Consider the following 20203-nt stretch of genomic DNA (forward strand, 5'->3'; position numbering starts at 1 on the left):
CGGACTTGGGGCAAATCCAGGGGTGGAGGGAGGACAGAGCAAGCACACCCTGTTAGGATGGTTTGGCTGGGAACCCCACAGATCCTTCTCAAGCAGCCTTTGCTTACTCCTGTTTGTGCTGCTGGGTCTGATGCCACGTGCCCGGGACTTCGGCCTCCCGGGTCTGTCTGCTCCCTGTAGCAGCAGACCCAGCTCCATCCCCAAATGTGGTGCAGCAGAATTCACTAAGGCTCATTTTCATTTTTTTTGGGGGGGTGCATTTTCTTTTCTTGCACGGTTTTGCCTATGCCCCTAAGGATAAGTGGAACCTCCCACCAGGACTAGGGGCTGGAAGAGGAGTCAATCCCCAGGACTCCTTCAGGTGAGGACCTGCCTCCTTTTGGCCTCTGGGACTGCCGGTCGGTGAGGTCATTTCCGGGGACTTTTTCGCTCTCTGGCTGCACCCCCAACACCATCAGGGAAGTGCTCGAGAGCTCACCTCCTGTGGGGGGTACGGTGTCCAGCGAGGCCCACGCAGGTGTCGCCGAGGAGGAAGACTTGTCTCCGTGTCTCCTCCATATCCTGCCACCCCTCTGCACACTGAGGGCCTTCATGTCCACTCGCTTCCGCTGAGCCCACCCTCCCCTGCCCCCAGGACTCCCTCCCCCGGCTCCCCCTGCAGCAGTCGGCGAGCTGTCGAGAAGCCGGCTCTGTCCTTGTTTCTGGGTGGCCCTGGGAATTGCCTCTAATCTCCTCTCCGCCTTCCCCCCCGCAGATGGTGACGACGACCCGCAACTCTCCTGGGTCGCCTCGTCTCCCTCCAGCAAGGATGTTGCGTCACCCACGCAGATGATCGGAGATGGGTGTGACCTCGGCTTGGGCGAGGAGGAAGGGGGCACGGGCCTGCCGTACCCTTGCCAGTTCTGCGACAAGTCCTTCATCCGCCTGAGCTACTTGAAGAGGCACGAGCAGATCCACAGCGACAAGCTGCCGTTCAAGTGCACCTACTGCAGCCGCCTCTTCAAGCACAAGAGGAGTCGTGACCGGCACATCAAGCTGCACACGGGCGACAAGAAGTACCACTGTCACGAGTGCGAGGCCGCCTTCTCCCGCAGCGACCACCTCAAGATCCACCTGAAGACCCACAGCTCCAGCAAGCCCTTCAAGTGCACCGTCTGCAAGCGCGGCTTCTCCTCCACCAGCTCGCTGCAGAGCCACATGCAGGCGCACAAGAAGAACAAGGAGCACCTGGCCAAGTCGGAGAAGGAGGCCAAGAAGGACGACTTCATGTGCGACTACTGCGAGGACACCTTCAGCCAGACAGAGGAGCTGGAGAAGCACGTGCTCACCCGCCACCCCCAGCTCTCCGAGAAGGCCGACCTGCAGTGCATCCACTGCCCCGAGGTCTTCGTGGACGAGAACGCGCTGCTCACCCACATCCACCAAGCCCACGCCAACCAGAAACACAAGTGCCCCATGTGCCCCGAGCAGTTCTCCTCGGTGGAGGGCGTCTACTGCCACCTGGACAGCCACCGGCAGCCCGACTCCAGCAACCACAGCGCCAGCCCCGACCCCGTGCTGGGCAGCGTGGCCTCCATGAGCAGCGCCACGCCGGACTCCAGCGCGTCCGTGGAGCGCGGCTCCACCCCGGACTCCACCTTGAAGCCGCTGCGGGGCCAGAAGAAGATGCGGGACGAGGGCCAGGGCTGGTCCAAGGTGGTCTACAGCTGCCCCTATTGCTCCAAGCGGGACTTTAACAGCCTGGCCGTGCTGGAGATCCACCTGAAGACCATCCACGCCGACAAGCCTCAGCAGAGCCACACGTGTCAGATCTGCCTGGACTCCATGCCCACGCTGTACAACCTCAACGAGCACGTCCGCAAGCTGCACAAGAGCCACGCCTACCCGGTGATGCAGTTCGGCAACCTCTCGGCCTTCCACTGCAACTACTGTCCCGACGTGTTCGCCGACATCAACAGCCTGCAGGAGCACATCCGCGCCTCCCACTGCGGCCCCGACGTCGGCCCGCCCGACGGCAGTAACGCCTTCTTCTGCAACCAGTGCTCCATGGGCTTCCTGACCGACGCCTCGCTCACCGAGCACATCCAGCAGGCTCACTGCGGCGTGGGCAGCGCCAAGCTGGAGTCCCCGGTCGTGCAGCCCACACAGTCCTTCATGGAGGTCTACTCCTGCCCCTACTGCACCAACTCACCCATCTTCGGCTCCATCCTGAAGCTCACCAAGCACATTAAGGAGAACCACAAGAACATTCCGCTCGCCCACAGCAAGAAGTCCAAGGCGGAGCAGAGCCCGGTCTCGTCCGACGTGGAGGTGGCCTCCCCCAAGCGGCAGCGGCTCTCGGCCAGCGCCAACTCCATCTCCAACGGCGAGTATCCCTGCAATCAGTGCGACCTCAAGTTCTCCAACTTCGAGAGCTTCCAGACCCACCTGAAGCTGCACCTGGAGCTGTTGCTGCGGAAGCAGGCGTGCCCCCAGTGCAAAGAGGACTTCGACTCCCAGGAGTCCCTCCTGCAGCACCTGACGGTGCACTACATGACCACGTCGACCCACTACGTGTGCGAGAGCTGCGACAAGCAGTTCTCCTCGGTGGACGACCTGCAGAAGCACCTGCTGGACATGCACACCTTCGTGCTGTACCACTGCACGCTGTGTCAGGAGGTCTTCGACTCCAAGGTGTCCATCCAGGTGCACCTGGCCGTGAAGCACAGCAACGAGAAGAAGATGTACCGCTGCACGGCCTGCAACTGGGACTTCCGCAAGGAGGCCGACCTGCAGGTGCACGTCAAGCACAGCCACCTGGGCAACCCGGCCAAGGCGCACAAGTGCATCTTCTGCGGGGAGACCTTCAGCACCGAGGTGGAGCTGCAGTGCCACATCACCACGCACAGCAAGAAGTACAACTGCAAGTTCTGCAGCAAGGCCTTCCACGCCATCATCCTGCTGGAGAAGCACCTGCGGGAGAAGCACTGCGTGTTCGACGCCGCGCCCGAGAACGGCACGGCCAACGGGGTGCCCCCCGCCGCCGCCAAGAAGGCAGAGCCCGCCGACCTGCAGGGCGTGCTGCTCAAGAACGCCGAGGCGCCCAACAGCCACGAGGCCAGCGAGGACGACGTGGACGCGTCGGAGCCCATGTACGGCTGCGACATCTGCGGGGCGGCCTACACCATGGAGGTGCTGCTGCAGAACCACCGGCTGCGGGACCACAACATCCGGCCGGGGGAGGACGACGGCTCGCGCAAGAAGGCCGAGTTCATCAAGGGCAGCCACAAGTGCAACGTGTGCTCGCGGACTTTCTTCTCGGAGAACGGGCTCCGGGAGCACCTGCAGACGCACCGCGGCCCCGCCAAGCACTACATGTGCCCCATCTGCGGCGAGCGCTTCCCCTCCCTGCTGACGCTCACCGAGCACAAGGTGACCCACAGCAAGAGCCTGGACACCGGCACCTGCCGTATCTGCAAGATGCCCCTGCAGAGCGAGGAGGAGTTCATTGAGCACTGTCAGATGCACCCCGACCTGCGCAACTCGCTCACGGGCTTCCGCTGCGTGGTGTGCATGCAGACGGTCACCTCCACGCTCGAGCTCAAGATCCACGGCACCTTCCACATGCAGAAGCTGGCGGGCAGCTCGGCCGCGTCCTCCCCCAACGGCCAGGGGCTGCAGAAGCTCTACAAGTGTGCCCTGTGCCTCAAGGAGTTCCGCAGCAAGCAGGACCTGGTGAAGCTCGACGTCAACGGGCTCCCCTACGGCCTCTGTGCCGGCTGCATGGCCCGCAGCGCCAACGGACAGGTGGGCGGCCTGGCCCCGCCCGAGCCCGCCGACCGGCCCTGCGCCGGCCTCCGCTGTCCCGAGTGCAGCGTCAAGTTCGAGAGTGCCGAGGACCTGGAGAGCCACGTGCAGGTGGACCACCGTGACCTCACGCCGGAGACCAGTGGGCCCCGGAAAGGCGCCCAGACGTCGCCAGTGCCCCGGGTAAGAGCCTGCCCCTGCTCCTCGGGGCTCCGCTGAGCTCTGTGTCTCCTCGTGGTGCTGCCTCTGATAGCCCGGAGAGGCCGCGCTCCCGTGTGGCGGTCAAGTGCATCCGCTCCGTCGTAGACTGCGACGTGACCCCCAGGGCTGTCCGTTCCCTTCCCGCTGTGTGATGTTGGCGTACGTTATCTATCTCTCTGGGCCGCATTTGTCGAGTGCTCATCCGCAAAAGGGGGGGGTGACGGTCATCCGGACGTCATAGGATCACTTTTAGGGACCCGTGGTGTAAGATAAGTAAAGGGCCTGGTGCCCTGGCTGACACACGGTTATAAATGATTATCGCCTTTCTTACAGATCTGGGGTGGACTTACTCGCTTGTTTGCTGAGTCTCCTTGGGTGAGTCCCTTTGCTCTCTGGGCTTCAGATTCAGGATTCTTTTGATAATCCATAGTGATCATCTATAAAGGGCTCAGGACCTGAGCTTAGTTCAGGCCGATCATGCTAGCTCTATGCACCAGCTGATGCTGTTATCGTCCACAGCACACATTATAGTTAGGGCGGTTGCTGGTGCATGGAAGACCCTAGGAATGGTTCCCGTGACTGTTCTCCTTCGTGGCTGATGGATCCTTTCATTCTTCATCAGATTTGTCCCGAGCACCCGTTACGTTTGGGGGGGTGCCTGGCAGTCGAGGAGAATCAGAAATGGACTCTACCTTGGGGGCTCCCAGACAAGGGGGAGAGCACAGGCCCACAGCTAGTAGGTTTCAGGGAGGCAGGGCAAGTTCGGGCCTCTGGAGGGTCCGCATGGGCTGTGGGGCCAGTGGCCAAGGTGGTGGTGGGCCTGGAGCCTGCGTGGCCCTTGGCTGTCAGCGGTACGGGCCCGGGGATTCCCAATGAGTCTGTTGCCTGTTTCCAGACTGAGGAGGTGCCAAGTGGATCTCGGGAGTATCCTTCCCTCGAGGGCCACTGCTGGTGCCACAGGCAGTAAGGCAGAATTTGGAGGAGGGCCACCCGCTGCAGGTGCCTGCTGGAAGACGGGGGTGCAGCCCTGGCTCTTCCGCTCCGGGAGCAGAAGTGGGATCAGAACTGGGGCCTGGGACTCTGGGACTTGGAGGGCGAGAATGAGAGAGAAGGAGGGCTGGAGAGAGTGGAAAGAGAATGTACGGAGACTGCCTCTGGGCAGGGGTCCCCTAGGACACTGTGCACCGGCCCTGGTCACCACCTCTCAGCTCTGCTCAGCTCCCACTGGTGGGCGGGGTTAAAATGAAAATCTGCCTCCTCCAGGACCCACCAGGGGTTCCATCTCTCCGGGCGTCTGTCCTCACCTATAAAGCCAGAGAGTGAGGGTGATAATGGTAGCGACGCATAGCGACAGGGTCTGTGTCCGGGGCTGACATCACCGGGCAGGCACGGGGGAGGGGGAAGCCCTTCCGGGTTTTTAACGAGCATCTGCTGTGATTGGTCGGGGTTCGTGCCTCATCCGTGGTTAAATATTGTGACTGTGCCGACCTCAGTATTTGGCCCCGAGCTTTAAGTGAGCAAAGGAAGTGCTGGGCGCACAGGAAACATCACTTGCTATCTCTCCCATTTATGATCACAGCTCACACTTACCGAAGGATAAGGATGTGCCGAGCACTTTCTGTCTACGCCGTGACACTACCTTTACGGATGAAGAAACGGAGGCACAGAACCGTTGGCCATTATTAGCCCCCAGCTGTCAAGAGGCAGAGAAGGGATTTGAACCCAGGGAGTGTGGGCCACAGCCGAGCGAGCTCTTGACCCACATTCTGCCTGGCTCTGGAGCCCATCCTGGTGGCAGGCTGGGGTGGGGTCTGGGATAGTTGCCCCCCTCGTTCAGACTGTGGGACAGTGTGGCAGGGCTGGGGCCCAGTACACCGTCCTCCCAGGTGCACCCCAGCCCCATCCCTGCCTTCCCACACTGCCCACTGTGGTGCGGGGGCTCCTGCTAGCCACGGGGCTGCTTCTGGTGCCTCCAAAGCCTTGAGCTATTGCAGCCGGCCCCTCCCCAGTCTCTGCCCTGGATTCTGCATCAAGGGCCACTTCATGAAGCCCCTAGTGTGTGCGCAAAGGCTCTTTATCATTTCCATGGCAACAACCTGGGAGCTTTGCCGTGACCTCTGTTTTGGCAGAGGTGGTCCCCAGGCTCAGAAAGGGGGAACCATCTACCCGGGGATGCACAGCTGTACCCTGCCAGCTCAGGGATTCAAACCCGAGGGGGCTTGTTTTCTGGGAGCCCGACAGGCCTTCCTCTCCCTGTCCCAGGCCTTGCGAGAGAGGAGGTGAGCAGACAATCACATCTAGAGGCCTGGGCAGATGGGCCATTTGCAGAAAGGAGCTAGACAAAGCATGGAACCTCCCCAGTGGAGGCCCAGCCTCTGGGGCCTTGCCCCCTGCCTGGGCACGCCTGGGGGCAGGGGCCCAGCTGTCTGTTCGCCCACCCCTCGCTCCCCTAGGACTCACGCATGCAAGAGCAGACTCTGGGGGCCGAGCGAGGGCTTGGGGGCTGGTAGGCTGGGACCCTCGGGAGTGTATCCATAGCAACCAGCTCTCAGAGGACTGGGTTCCCGTGGGGCCGAGGCTGCTGTCGGCTGGAGTGGGGAAGCATGGAGGCTCCAGCCCCACCCCCTCCCCAGCTCTGTTTATGGGTAGTAACAACATCACCCCAACTCTAGGCCAGTGTGGGCAGATCCCAGCCCGCCATCGATTCCCCAGGTCCTCACAGTGCCAGCTGGGGCAGCCTAGGTGCTCTCGCACAGGTCAGAGGGCTTGGCCAGGCCGCACCAGCTCTCTGTGCCCTAGCCCAGGACCGTCTGGGGTGTTCTGGGACACGGAGCTGAGAAAAGCTGCTCAGAGAGCGGCTCCGGACGCAGCCTGCCTGGCATCAAATCCCTGTCCCCTTGCTCAGCAGTGCGGGGCTCTGGCCAAGTGGTTTAGCCTCTCTAAACTCCACTTTCTCCACCCTTAAAGTGGGGCTTACCAAATGATTGTGAGTCTTCAGAATGAACAGAGCCTGCACATAGTAGGTGCTCAGTAAATGTGAGCTGCCATCACGATCGTGGAAACTCAGCAGCTATGGGCTGTCTTTCCTGTCGTTCCCACTCTTCTTGTCTCCTGTCTCCTGTCTCTGCTGGTCTCAAGCGTGTTCTCCCTCTGCCCTGGGCTCTTCTCTGAGCTTGCAGGGGCCACACAAGGGGAGGCAGCCCCGGCCGCAGGCCCCAGGGCTCAGCTCTGGTTCTCCTGGGCTGGGCTCTGGGGAGGGGGCTTATGACAGAGGAGGCGCTTTGAATGCCAAGTTCTCTCTTTCTATAATTATGTCTCCTGGTGGGGCCTGAAACTCCAGAGGAGGAGGGGCTCTCTGGGGGATAGAGAAGGGGAAGACAGACCAAGAGGAGGTATTGGGGTGAGGACGGGGTCCGGCCAGCATTGCAGTGGGAAGGAGACAGAGTGAGAGAGTCCTCACCTGCTTGTCCCCGAGCTCACGTTCCCCCGACGTGGAGGGCCAGACGGCCCTGGCCAGGTGCCTAGTGTTCAAGGCCGGAAGGGCCGTCTCGGCGTGGGGGCCTCTGGGAAGCTCGTGTGTTAACACGAGCCTTAGTGAGTGTTGGTGCTGGTGAGGCTGCGTGTGCGAGTGCACACGGGGACACTCGGGAGTCTGCTGTGACCGCGGGGGTATGTCTGGGAGGGGTACGTGCGTGTGCTCGTGCGCACACCGGGCGTGACGGATGTAGCCACCGGGGGTCCGGTGACAGAGCCGAAAGCCTTTGTGTCTCGGGATGAGTTTGGATACGTCGATGTGTGTGAGCTTGTGGTCGTGAGGACGTCCCCACTGCTCTGTGGCTGTTGTACCCGTGTGTCTGTGTTACAGGGAGCAGGTTGCTGCGTGTGTGGCGGGGGCTGGGGCTCTCGTGTGTTGACAGCGAGTCGGGGCGAGGGACGGTACATACGTCTGTTTGCACGTCTGTGCGTGTCCTCGTGGGCATGTGCATACCCGTGCATGCAGGGTGTGTGTGTGTGTGTGTGTGTGTACATCCAGGCTCTTGTGGTCAGCAACGGCCCTTCCCTTGGGAATCCCCTGGAGTCTTTCTCCCCATCAGGAAGGGCCCAGTTATCTGCAGTCTTCTTCCTGCTGCCGAGGGGGTGGCCACACGCTGGAGGACCCCTGGGGATAGCTTCTCATTCTGCTTGGCCCCTGGTGATTTTTTCTTTTTTTTTTTTTTACCAAGCATAGCGACCCCCTTCATTCACCTGCCCCTAGGAGGAACAACCAAAATCACCTTGATCGTGGCCCGTCCTCCACACTGGTCTGGACCAGCCATGGCTATGGTGTGGCCTCCACGGACTTCTACCCAAGCAGAACCATGGAGAGGGCACATGGCCTTCCTTGTGCAGCAGGCCTGCTCTGGGCTTCCTTGGTGTGGAGATTCCTGGGGTGTGTTTCATTCTCCCTCACCCCTCCCTCCCTCTCTCCCTCCCTCTTTTCCTTCCTTCCCGCATCAAGGGGGTGGGGTACACATGTGGGAAGGAATGAATGATTTTGACAACGGAGAGACCCAAGATCATTGTTCTCCATGAGCACAGACGTGCAGTTGAGCTGAGATGGGGGCTTTGGGCCTGTGTCCCCCCAGAAGACCTCAGTCCCCACTGTCTCCTCTGACCTGAACATCTCTTCTGTCTCTTGTATGGCCAGAATCCCCAGCCCTGTCTGGCCCTCCAGCCTCATGCCATTCTTCCCCGGGGCATTTCCAGGCTAAATGCCTGCTTCTTGGCCACTCTTCTGAACCCCTGGGTCTTTTGCAACATTGGGGGAAGAGCCCCGGTCTTATCAGAGCGGGTTCTGGAGGCTGAGCGGAGACATTGCCTCTGGAACCGAAGCTCCCGGCACCAACAAAGACTGTTGTTTCTTCACTCGTGTGTTCCACCAGCATTTGCTCAGCATCAACAACCACTGTAATAAAAGTTAAGTCATTATGAGGCACTCGGTCTGGGACAGGCCCTGTGCCCAGTGCTGAGGATCCAGCATATAGAAGTCATCTTTGGTTCTCTTTGTTCCTTCTGTCCTAGTAGAGTGCTTTGCAACATAGTATTTGCAACTTTGCTCGTTTGTTCAACAGATGCTTCCCAAGCAGGGAGTCTCTGCTGGCCGTGGGACCTCACAGGTGGACGAAACACATCCTGGGCCTCTGGGTGCTCGTGGTGCAGTGGGGGGAGCAAACAAGTCAATTAGACACAACAAATCCGTGTGCTGATGAACTAGATGCTTAAGCATAAGCTCGGGGGCCTGGGGAGGCCCTGAACTCATCCCTGGGTGGGAAGAGGAGGCTTCTCAGCAGAGGTGACATTTGAACGGAGTCTTCAAGGATGGAAAGGGTATACTCCGAGTGGAGGACACAGCGTGGGCAAAGGCCTGGAGGTGGGACCCTCGAGGGGAGCTGCAGATGTGCTTGGAGCCACGGTGGGAGCTGAGACACTGAGCCCCCTGGTGGTTCATCCTGGCTGCATTGTTGAGGGTTGGGCCTGAGTGTTCAGCCAAGAAATCCAAAGTCCTGCTCCCTTTTCCAGGGGTGGAGGGAGGCCCCATCGTCCCGGAGTTGAAGTGGTCTTCAAAAAGCTTGGATATTTTGGATTCTAGTACCACCCTGTCCCCTTCATAAAAACCCACAGCCACCAACCTTCCCCCACACAGGCAGTACTGCCCCTGTCCACAGGGGCCTGCTTTCACAACCACCCAGCCAGGCCTACTGTTGAGAATGAGCTCCACTCCTTCGAATGGGTCTTCAAGAAGCTCTGAAGCTTCTGATGATCTCCATTTTCCTGCTCCCACCCCATCAGGGCAGCTGGTCTCAGCTTCCTGTGTGTGGAAGCCAGCTGTAGGATCACTGCGGCCATGTGTGCCTAGGGCAAATGAGGAATTCCTCAGTAACTTCTAACACTAGGACTGGCAGGAGCAGTACCCCCTGCTCGGCCACATGGTCCTTAGGGCGGGTAAAGAGATGGAGTAGTTGGATGGGTGGAAAGATAGATGTATGGTTGGATAGGTGGATGGGTGGGTGGATGGTTAGAGAGAGAGGATAGGTAGATGGATGTAGGGGAAGACAGACAGATGAATAGCAGATGGATGGGTAGATGGAGGGTGGATGAATGAACGGGTGGATGGGTAGATGTGTATAAGTAGATGGATGATAAGATAGGTAGGTGGATTGATGGGTAGACGGATGGGTGTGTGTGTGTGTGTATGTGCGCGCGCGCGCGCGCGCGCATGTAGTTGGATAGGTGGGTAGACAGTGGGTAGGTAGGTGGATGGATGATGGAGAAATGGATGGATGGGTAGCTAGGGGATGCATAGATGGATTTGAGCATGCTCCAAGCAGGGCAGCCTCCTTCAACTTCTTTTCCATGGTCATACTGTGTGCTCTCACCTTGGGATGGTGATTCCCATCATGGCAATTTCCCCACATCTAACAGAGGACAGCTCCCTTAGAATCTAGCCCAGTCCCCATCCCCAGGCTGGAAAGCTGAATTCCGAGGCAAGTGGGAATTGAATGGCTCAGCGAGACCTGGGAGGGGACCAGAGCCATTCCAGAAAGTCTTGAGCCAGGCTTTATGCTCTTTTCTACCTCCTGACTATCTAATTCCTTTCTTTTTTGGCTTCCAAACAGAAAAAGACATACCAGTGCATCAAGTGCCAGATGACCTTTGAGAACGAGAGAGAGATCCAAATCCATGTTGCCAACCACATGATTGGTAAGAGAGCGTTTCCTCCCACCCATGCTGGGGCCACTCATTGGGGTCTGAAATTTGTGGTTCCGATCATCATTTCACTGCTTTTATGGTGAAAGATGGAGTCACAACTGCTGTTTCAGAGACATTTCAAATGGGAGTAAAATGTAAGAGCTGAGCACTTTCTCCATCCAGCCTTCTTGTCGCAGCTCCACTCACATTAGAATCAAACTTTTGACAATCTCTTCCATTTCCCAGCATAAATTTCCCTCCATTTCTGAAATGAAGTGCTTTCCAGTTGTCAAGCACTCAGGGGCAATTATGCCTCAATTTCGTATGTCATGACATTGAATAGATTTAACTGCTCACATTTCCCCGCTAAATGTGGTGAATTCCTCAGGCACATTGTCAAAACAGAGTGCTTACAAAGTTATTTCAGTGCTTTTCCTATTCCTCTTCAAGTAGTTTTGGAATTTGGAAAAATCAGCCTTTCCAGAAGGGGGACTTGCAAAGCGCCATAGTGTTCCCTCTTGGCCTGAGGTACGGAGGGAAGGTGTGTGCTTTGCGTGGATGGGTGTGGTCTCCCTGGCGGCTGGGGGTGCCCTCAGTGGAAGAGGGAGTGCGGCTGGATTTCCGGTGAGCGTGGGGGCTTGGCCCTGGGGGATGGAGGACTTGGCGGTGAGTGCTTTGGGAGCTTCTGGAATCCTGGTGCCTTGGGTCTCCAGTGGAAGGATGATCGCCGTCTCCAAGACCCCTGCAGTCTGAGCAGTGAGGCTTCAGGTGTGGGTTGAGCATCCTGACCCTTCACTTCCTCTAATAACTTTCCATTATAGTCTTAAAAACAGCCATGCCGACCGAGAACTGTTTTACAAAACCCTTAATCGCATACATTCGAAGAGATCCATTAACCGTGAAACTCGGTGAACTCTCATGAACCGGGCACACCTGTGTAAGCAACAGCCCAGCGAGGAAGCAGAGCATTTTCGCATCCCTCCTGACCCCTCTGGGCCCTCCCCCGCCCCCAACGAAATGTTGTCACCATCCTGATGTCGAATGGCATAGGGCTTTTTGGGCCCATTTTGCATTGGATGTACATGAGATTGTATGGTCTCTGCTCGTTGGTGTCTGGCGGCTTTGGGTCATTCACGTTCGAGCCCGTAGTTTGCACATCGCCCCTTCTCATGGGTGTGTACTATTCCGTCGTGTGAACACTTCATTTATCTTGTCTGTCCAACTCTTGCTGGGCTTCTTGGTCATTTCCGTGTTGGAGTTGTTTCAGATCATGTGCTGCTGTGGACCTTCTCGTATGTGGATTTTGGTGAGCAGGTGCATGCGGTTTGAATGGGAAGATCGGTAGGGCTGGACTTGGCGGGTCATAGGATACCAGTAGGTCACCTTCAGTAGATACAGACGGACAGATTTCCAAGGCACTTGTGTGAAACTGCCGTCCCACCAGCGATGCAGGACAATTGCTCACGTCTGGGCCACCATCCATGTTTTCCACAAAAGGAGCGATTGCTAAGGTCCTTCTTCAGTGAAATTGTGCTCACGGTGAGGATGGTGCCTTGTTCCCCCCCAGCAGCAGCCTTGGCACACTCGGTGGGTTTGGGTGTCCAGTGTCCCGGTGACTCTGAGTAGTTCCGACCATGTGTGGGTTGGGGCTCGCCCGGTGGTGAGGGGACCGGGGGCGCTGAGGAGGGGCAGGTAAGGCCCCGGGAGTTCAGCCTGACAGGGAGATTGGTGGCTTTTTAATTTCTTCTGTTTGAAAGCCCCCTGCTGAAGTAGAAGAAGGAAACTATCCTGTCAGTCACCGGCTGCTGAGAGTGCTTTCATGGGAGTGTCAAGGAGGTAAAGATGAAGATATCTAAAAATGTTTGCTTTTGTAGCAGGTGTTAATGTGTGTGCCTGTTTGTAAGCACGAAGGGCGAGAGCCTGGCTAATTGGACCACAGTGATTTCAAACGTGCTTCCCCCACCCACCCCCCCTTCCACCTTTCCTTCTGCGCAGAACCTGGAAGCCATGTGTCCTCAGGTGGAAGGCGAGGGGTTTGCTCCTAACTAGAGAGATGGGCTGGGTGATGGGAAAGGGGGGCTGGAGGGGCATCCGGAACTGGGTGTGAGCTGGGTGCCGGGCTCCCGAGGGAGGCAGTCTCGTCTGAGGGCTGGGCAGCGCCCCTCACCCCAGCCTGCTCCGCCGTGCTGTGAGCCGGCCTCGTTCCCAGGATACACGGGGGGCAGGCAGCAAGGAGCTGCTGGTCTCAGAGCCTGAGAATCCGAGTGAGACTTTCATGCATTGCAGAAAGCGTCACCATGCCGTGTCCCCATGCAGCGTGGGCTGGGGGCCCCATGTGAGCCATGTCTCTGGTGGCAGGGTGTGGTCTTTTGCTCTAACCTGCCCTCCCCACCTGCTGGCCCTGCCCTGGCCTCATCAACTCCATTTATCAAAGAACTCTGACTGAGCACTTCTTGCATGCAGAGTGCTGGGGTGGTCTCAGGTGATCCAGGGAGAAGGGGACCCGGTCCCCGCCCTCAGGGACCATATGGCACCCTGTAGGAGACACCATGGCACATACATCATGCCGGGAAGGGAAGTGTCACTGGGTGACAACGCTGAGCCCCACCACATGCCAGGTACCCTAGGTGGGTGCTCTCCTCCGTCTCATCGAGGAGCTTCAGTGATGTATCCAAGTTCTTCCAGAGATGAAGCAGCAGAACCAGGGTCTGAATTAGGCTGGGCTCTCTCCACTGTGTGTGGCTCCTGCCAGGGTCTGTGGCGGGAAGGACCCAGTGCTGCCCGCAGGGGAAGCTGACGGCATCCGGCGTCCAGGTACACACAGTGCCGGGAGGTTGATGCTCCCAGAACGAGGACTGCTAAATCCAAAGAGGTCCGTCAGAAAGGCCTGGGTTGAAGGCAGAAGAGGCGTTTTCTCTGTGGCAGGGCCCATCACTGGCAGAGGGCGCAGCTTTGACAAGGAAGGCCAGTCACCGGAGAACAACAGCCTCGGAGGGCTCAGCAGAAGCAGGTCCTCGCAGGATGCACTGTTAGATGGAGGAGACGGGGAGCAGTGTCTGTGGGAGGACTGTGGGGTGAGCCAGGCTCAGAGGCAGGAGCAGAGGAGGGAGTTTGGGGGGCTGGAGGAGTCTGACCTCGCTGGGATGGAGGCCTCTTGTGTGGGAGCATCATGGGCATTAGGGTGGGGAGGTAGATTGGGACCAGGCCACAGAGGGCCTTGAATGCCAAGTTAAGGGGTTTGGGTTTGGACTCGACCCTGCAGGCTGGGGTCCAAATCTGGGGTCCCTTGGCTGATGTTTTTTTGGCTGCTCTTGAAAAACCAGAAGAGGGGGCTGCCAGGGCCCTGAGTTCCCATATGGTGCAGCTGACGGGAGTGCGGTGGCAGCTGGGATCGCGTGTTCCCAGGCACCACAGTCCCCACCCATCCCTATTGTATTTTAGGGGCTGCTTTGCTCATTTGTGTCCCCAGCCTGGTCCCTGTGGGCACCTGAATGTGCAACAGTGGGCTTAGGCACTAGGGAGCCATTGAAGGTTTGGGAGCAGAGTATGGCCTGGACGTAGCTGAGTACTTGAGGGAGATGAATCTGGCTGCAGTGTTGAGGGGAAGCAGATAGAAAGGAACAGAGATCCACCTGGCCTGGTCCAGAGGTGGGGGGAATGAGACCAGGAGAGGAGAGAGAGGTTGGTGATAGAGCCGATATTTGGTTTGTGCGGTGTACCTACTTGGCCCTGGTGGCTTGGGGAAGGTGGCAGGGGGCAATGGTTGGGGATAGGAATGGAAGAGTAGTGGGCCCAAGAGCCCCAGCTGGGGCTGGCTCCGAAGTCCCAGTAAATCTGTTGGGGCCCAGTGTCCCTGTGGACAGCTTCCCCTGCTAAATGGCCCGAGGCCAGAGTGGATGCCTGCAGCTGGTTGGGGGCAAAAGCCCCCCTTAGCAGCACTAAGGGGACTTGGCGGGTAGAAGTGGCACTGTTCAGCTTGATGGCCTTCTCATAAACGTGGGGCGCAGGGGGTCTGAGGCTGGCCTCCCCAGGGATCCGGACTGCTGGAGCCCTCCCCTGGGGGATGCTCAACTGGCCTTTTTATAGCGGGGGGCCTCTTCGTGGCTCTGCAGCCTCCAGACCCTGGGAGTTGTGATGACTCAGGGACGCTTCTCCTTGGGAACATTTTCCCAGAACCCTCTCCTGGCTGCTGCTGGCCAGGGAGTGATTTGGAGCCGATAGAAAGGCAAGGGTTTTTTGAGACCTTTTCAGCAGCAGGGTTGCCTTTGAAATCCCCCCTCCCCACAGGGAACGAGGCCCCCTTCTCTGGGCTTCCCCCAGCTTTTGAAATGGTTTTAGACACCCCCTTCCCCAGCAGGCACATCAAAAACTTGGAGCGGTCCACAGCCCTGTTCGGTGGCCTCCCGCAGGGATGACATGGCCCCACCCAGCTGCCCTTGCCCACCATCCACTGCCTCCACATCTGGAAGGAGGGCCCCCTCCTCGCCCCCGAAATGTCTCCGCACGAGGCCTGCCTTGGGCTTCCTGGGCCCCCTTCCAGTGGCTGGAGCGGGGGAGCGTGTCTTCCTCTGCGTGTTGAACATGTGGGCACCTGAGGCCTCAGACCCCAAAGAAGCTGATTTGCCAGGACTGCGCCTGCCTGTTTCTCAACTGCCCGTGGATGTTTCTCCTCTCGGTTCCTGCGGGGCGTGGCTGGATAAGGGGTCTGAGAACTTGTCCTTGAAATAACGGACTTGCTCTGACCCAGGTCGGCCCTAAGGGAGTGACTCAGCCTCTGGGCCCTGGTGTCTTTACCCAGGGCTTCACAGGCCCCTGGGGGGAGCCCCGAGGAGGGTCAGGGCTGGGAAGGGACAGTCCTCAGGGAACCTTGACAGGAACGTTCACCCTCTATGTCCTTGGAAAGTGGCTGCGGACTCTGGCAGGCAGCCAGCCAGGCCAGAGTCAGACTCGGCCCAGGGGGGCATTAGGCATTTTGGGGATGTTGTTTTCCTGGTCACATCAGCCCCATTCCCTGGGTGCCTCTGAGGGCTAAGCTTTGCTGTCGGGGGTGAAGAAATTGAGGGCACCTGGAAGATCAGCCTCTCCCACCCCCTGCTCGGGCCTTTAACATCCTGTGCCCCTGTCACATGTTGGGCTGGTGGTCCTTGTCTGTCGTCCCCTCCATAGCCCTTCCCTCGCTCGCTGTGGCAGGATGGGCCGTGGTCCACATGGAGGGTGTGTGTGTGTATGGGGGGGCTTCTGTCTTCTAAGTCTCTAAGAAGCACATCCCTAGAGGCACATTGAAATCCCCACTCTTTCTGCGGCTGCTTGCATGCCCAGGACCCATGCTGAAGGCCTGGCCTGCAGCATTTGGGAGGGGACGGAAGGTCTGGTGTGGAAATCAGTGTCTCGGCCTCCCACCAGGGAAATACAAAACCCCTCAGATATAACTGAAGAGGAAAACACATGACAAGGACAAGGAGAAGGGGTTCCTGTGTACTCTGTACCGCAAACACATGTTGCTGAACGGGGCTGTGTTAGGCGCTTCCATGGTGCTTTTGATTCAGGGAATGCTGGACCTAAAACATCTGTCTACCCATAAGACGTGATGAAACCGTCTCCCTGTCCCCCCAGAGATTACATTTCAAGTTCTGGAACTGCTCTGTCAGAATAACAAGACTGTATCATCCCATTCTTTTTACATTTTTTAATTTTAATTTTTCCAAAATCCCCTTAGCAGCCCCCAAGGCTGAGAGGAGTCAGTTTCCCTGACTTTGAGCCTCATTGGTTGGTTTGAGGAGGCTGTTGATCAAGCACTTTGGTTTATGAAGGACCCATCAATTCTGGATTTTAAAATAGTGGAAATGTTCTTGTTTTCATAGATTTCTTCTTCTTCTTCTTCTTTTTTTTTTTTTAAGAGGGGGAAAGGCCTCTGTAGGTGGGGTTTCCTCTAATAATAACCTCAGTTCAGTAAACATGATTGAGATCTTTGGAGGAGCTCAGTGAGGAACCTCTCCTCTCATTCAATTGGGGAGATAATAACCCCAAAGGAAAAGTTCTATGTAATGTCACAAGTGTGAGATACGGAAGCTCAAAGGATAGGCGTGTTGCCGAATCTGGGCATCCAGGAAAACTTCCTGGAGGAGGTGACACCTAAGAAGATGGGCAGTAAGGTGGAAGGGGTATTCCAGGCAGAGAAAACAGCAGAAGCCAGTTCATAGAGAAGAGCCCCATGTAGTATGTGGGGGAAATCACAGACAAAGCAGTGTCACTTCAGGAAAAAAATCATGAGACAGGAGGTGGGCAGATCACAGAGACAGTGCAGCGGGGTCGGTGAGAGAAGATGAGGGTGTTGGTTAGGAGGGTGTGGGTTTGAGAAACGTTTAAGAGGCAAAACCAGCAGGATTGGGCAAAATTGAATGGGTGTGGGAAGGGGAGAAGTTAGGAATGACTTCAGGGTCTCATGGGACCAAGTTTTGGGTGACAGGTAGAAGATGCTACTGTGCCCGAAGAAGAGCTGGTTGTTGCAGGGCTGGCAAAGATGGCCCTAATAATGACCTTGCGGGTGAGGCTGCCTGAGTCCCGGGCCCAGGCGGCAATACCTGCACGCCCGCTGTCACACTCACCCCTACAACTGATGAGGGGTCACTGTTATTTTTCCTCTCTTGGACTTGGGGAGCTCACGGGGCTCGTCTGTTGTCAGTAAGTTGCAGAGGGGAGATTGGAATTCAGGAACTCATGAAAAGGGAGTTCAGTTTTCATGTAACTGAAAAGTCTCAGGATTCCTTGGGGAAGAGGCTTCTGGAATCCTCTGAACTCCGACACCTGAACACTCATCATACTCGAGGGGCTTGAGTTTGTGTGTGATCTGACCCTGCACAAGATGCTTACGGGCGATCCGCGTGCTGCTGTCTGGCTGGCGGTCGCCCACATGGGCCGAGGGCTCAGGAGAGAGGCCTGGGCTGGAGAAGGGGTCTGGAAGCATCCGCTGATATGCTGAAGGCAGCTGGGAGGCGCATGGTGTCATCGGCAACGAGAGAGCCGAGTACTTCGGGCAGCACTGCAAAAGGCCACGGAGAGGCCCACGGCAGGGAGGCTGAAGAGGGTCTGCTGGACTGTCCTGGGCAAGAAGAGCAGGGTCAATGGAATCGGATGGAGGAGGGAGCTGGGGGCTACGGGGGAGACCAGCAGTGTCGCGTCGCCTTGCCAGGTTCCAGGCTGGGAAGGGAGGGGGAGAGGCAGGAGCTGCTGGGGTCCGAGGGTCCCAGGAAGCTTTTGCATTTTTAAGAGGGAGACACCAGAGTGTGCTTCTAGGCTACGGGGAGGGCATCACTGGGGAGAGGAGGAGGAAGGTCGGAGAGGAGCTAGGGATGGTGCCAGTCCTGGAGGGGCAGGGACCGGGGCCCCGGCACCCGCCCACAAGCATGGCCTTCTCTTCTTGCTTTTCGTTGCCATGGACGTGGTGGCTTGTCCTGCTGGACAGGCTTTCCCGAGTGCCCTTTTTGGTCATTTGGCTGCTTGGGAGCCACTGATGGATGGGCAGCGTCCCTTGCATCTGCTTCTGGCTGAGCCTTACTGGAGTGAGGGCAGAAAACAAGGGTCCCGTGGTCTGTGGTGGCCCCGGGGCTCGACCCCTCTGCCCTGGGCTTCCAGTGGGGTGCCAGAGCCGTACCCTGGACCCCCTTCCTCAAGTGTCTCTCGGGCCCAGTGGGGAGGGAGGGGGAGACCTCCTCTCCCAAGGGGGTCGGTGTGGCCCTCACTGGCCGATCAGTTCATAGGTCCCTGCCCGCTCTGGCTTCCAGCTCCTCTGCCTGGGGCGTGGGGGTGGGGAGAAGGGAGGTGGTTCCCCAAAGACACACAGGTGCGCTGGGAGCCTGAGTTGGAGTAAGAATCCAGAATCACTGATGGGAGCATTTTCTAAACAAAGACTCCTTTAGGAAGTGACTGATTTTAATTTATCCAGTAGAGCTTTTTAAAAAAAATTTTTTTTTATTTAAATTCAATGTAGTTAACATATAGTGTGTTCTTAGTTTCAGGAGTAGAATTCAGTGATTCATCAGTTGGATATAATACCCAGGGCTCATTACATGGAGTGCCCTCAATGCCCATCACCCAATTACCCCATCCCCCTAGCCTCCAGTAGAGCTTTATTAAGCACCAACTGTTTGCTCCATCTGCTGTAGCTATGAATATTAATGTGAAATAGAATATGCAGGTGGGCGTGCGCACACACACACACTCAGAATGTAGAACTCTACAGTCAGTCACAGCGGTTAAAAGCACTCCCAGCTCATGGCTGTGCCACTTCACGGCTAACCAAGCTATCTGCCTCTGGATGCTTCAGCTCCTCATCTATAAGATAACCCCACCCTAATGGTCTACAGCAGTTTAAGCAGGACTCGTTCAGTGGCAAGTCAGACCCAGCTCATACTGACTAACGCATATAAAAGAGAATTATTGGTTCATGTAACTGAAAAGTCCCAGGATTCCTTGGGTAAGAGGCTTCAGGCATGGCTGGATCCAGATCTCTCTCTCTTCTCTCAGCTCTGCCTCCTCTTTGTCGCCTTCATTCCCTGGGGCATGATGACAGCCTCTTGGTCTAGCAGTCCCAGCAGAGAGGGGCATATGCTTCCTCATTAGTGGAAAAGGTCTCAGGACCAAGACTCGCTGTCTCAGGAGGGTCCTGAAGCTACCCATGAACTAATTATTGCAGCCAGGGAGATGCAATAGTTGATTGTTCAGGCTAGCACCAGGGTGGGTCAATGTTAGCCCCCTGCCCCCTGAAAATGGGAGTTAGGGAGGGTATACTTGAAAAGAAAGGAGGTATCTATTTCCTCGAAGGGGGCAGCACAGAAAGGGTCCTACCCCTACTTTTGCGGGGGTGGTGGTGGCTGCTTGGAGCATTAAGTGGGCTAAAAATATATGAAAAGTGCCCAGCACACTGCCTGGCACATGTAAGTTTTCCGTCAGTGGTAGCCGTTAACATTAATATTATTCATATCATTATTATTAGTCCCTGTGGCAGGGACTAATTAAAGATAATGCTTAAGATAATGAGGATGATAATAGAGCCCTTGTTTAGAGAGGATAAACAGCACTTCTGTGGCTGTGCTAAGCCCGCATCCCAGGTGCAGCTCAGAGGGTGCTGCTGAGGGCTTCCTGGAAGAGGAAGACTTGTCCTCTGCCTTTGTCAAGCTCTAAGGGGCTGTGCCTGCAGGACAGATCCAGAGAGTAGCTCCAGTCAGGATGATTTATTCATTTACTCCTTCATTCATTCTGAACTGTTTTTTCTTTCTTGAGCTCCAAGTACGTACACTAAGCATAGATGTCACGGCAAGCAAAACAAAATCCTGGAGCTAGTGGGAAGCAGATGGGTGTCAAACAAGCAAACGGATTAAGAAATCCTGACCCCTTCTTGGATATGCCGTCAGGCTCCCTCCAGCCTGGAACAGCACCTGAAAACTTAAGTGGTCACTCTTTTGGTCTTTTTCTGGATTTTGCACGGACC

General features: G+C 57.0%; 1 protein-coding gene across 3 annotated transcripts in view; it reads left to right on the forward strand.

Annotated features, from left to right (window-relative positions):
* Positions 1–20203, forward strand: part of ZNF423 (zinc finger protein 423) — a 324559-nt gene that overhangs the window by 186594 nt on the left and 117762 nt on the right. For all 3 annotated transcript variants that reach the window (XM_036106326.2, XM_036106327.2, XM_036106329.2), the window contains exons 4-5: positions 755–3969; positions 10644–10728. In XM_036106326.2, the coding sequence (XP_035962219.1) occupies positions 755–3969; positions 10644–10728 (3300 nt within the window). The remainder of the gene's footprint in view (positions 1–754; positions 3970–10643; positions 10729–20203) is intronic.

Source organism: Halichoerus grypus, chromosome 15 (assembly GCF_964656455.1).
Source record: "Halichoerus grypus chromosome 15, mHalGry1.hap1.1, whole genome shotgun sequence".
Classification (NCBI taxonomy): Eukaryota; Metazoa; Chordata; class Mammalia; order Carnivora; family Phocidae; genus Halichoerus; species Halichoerus grypus.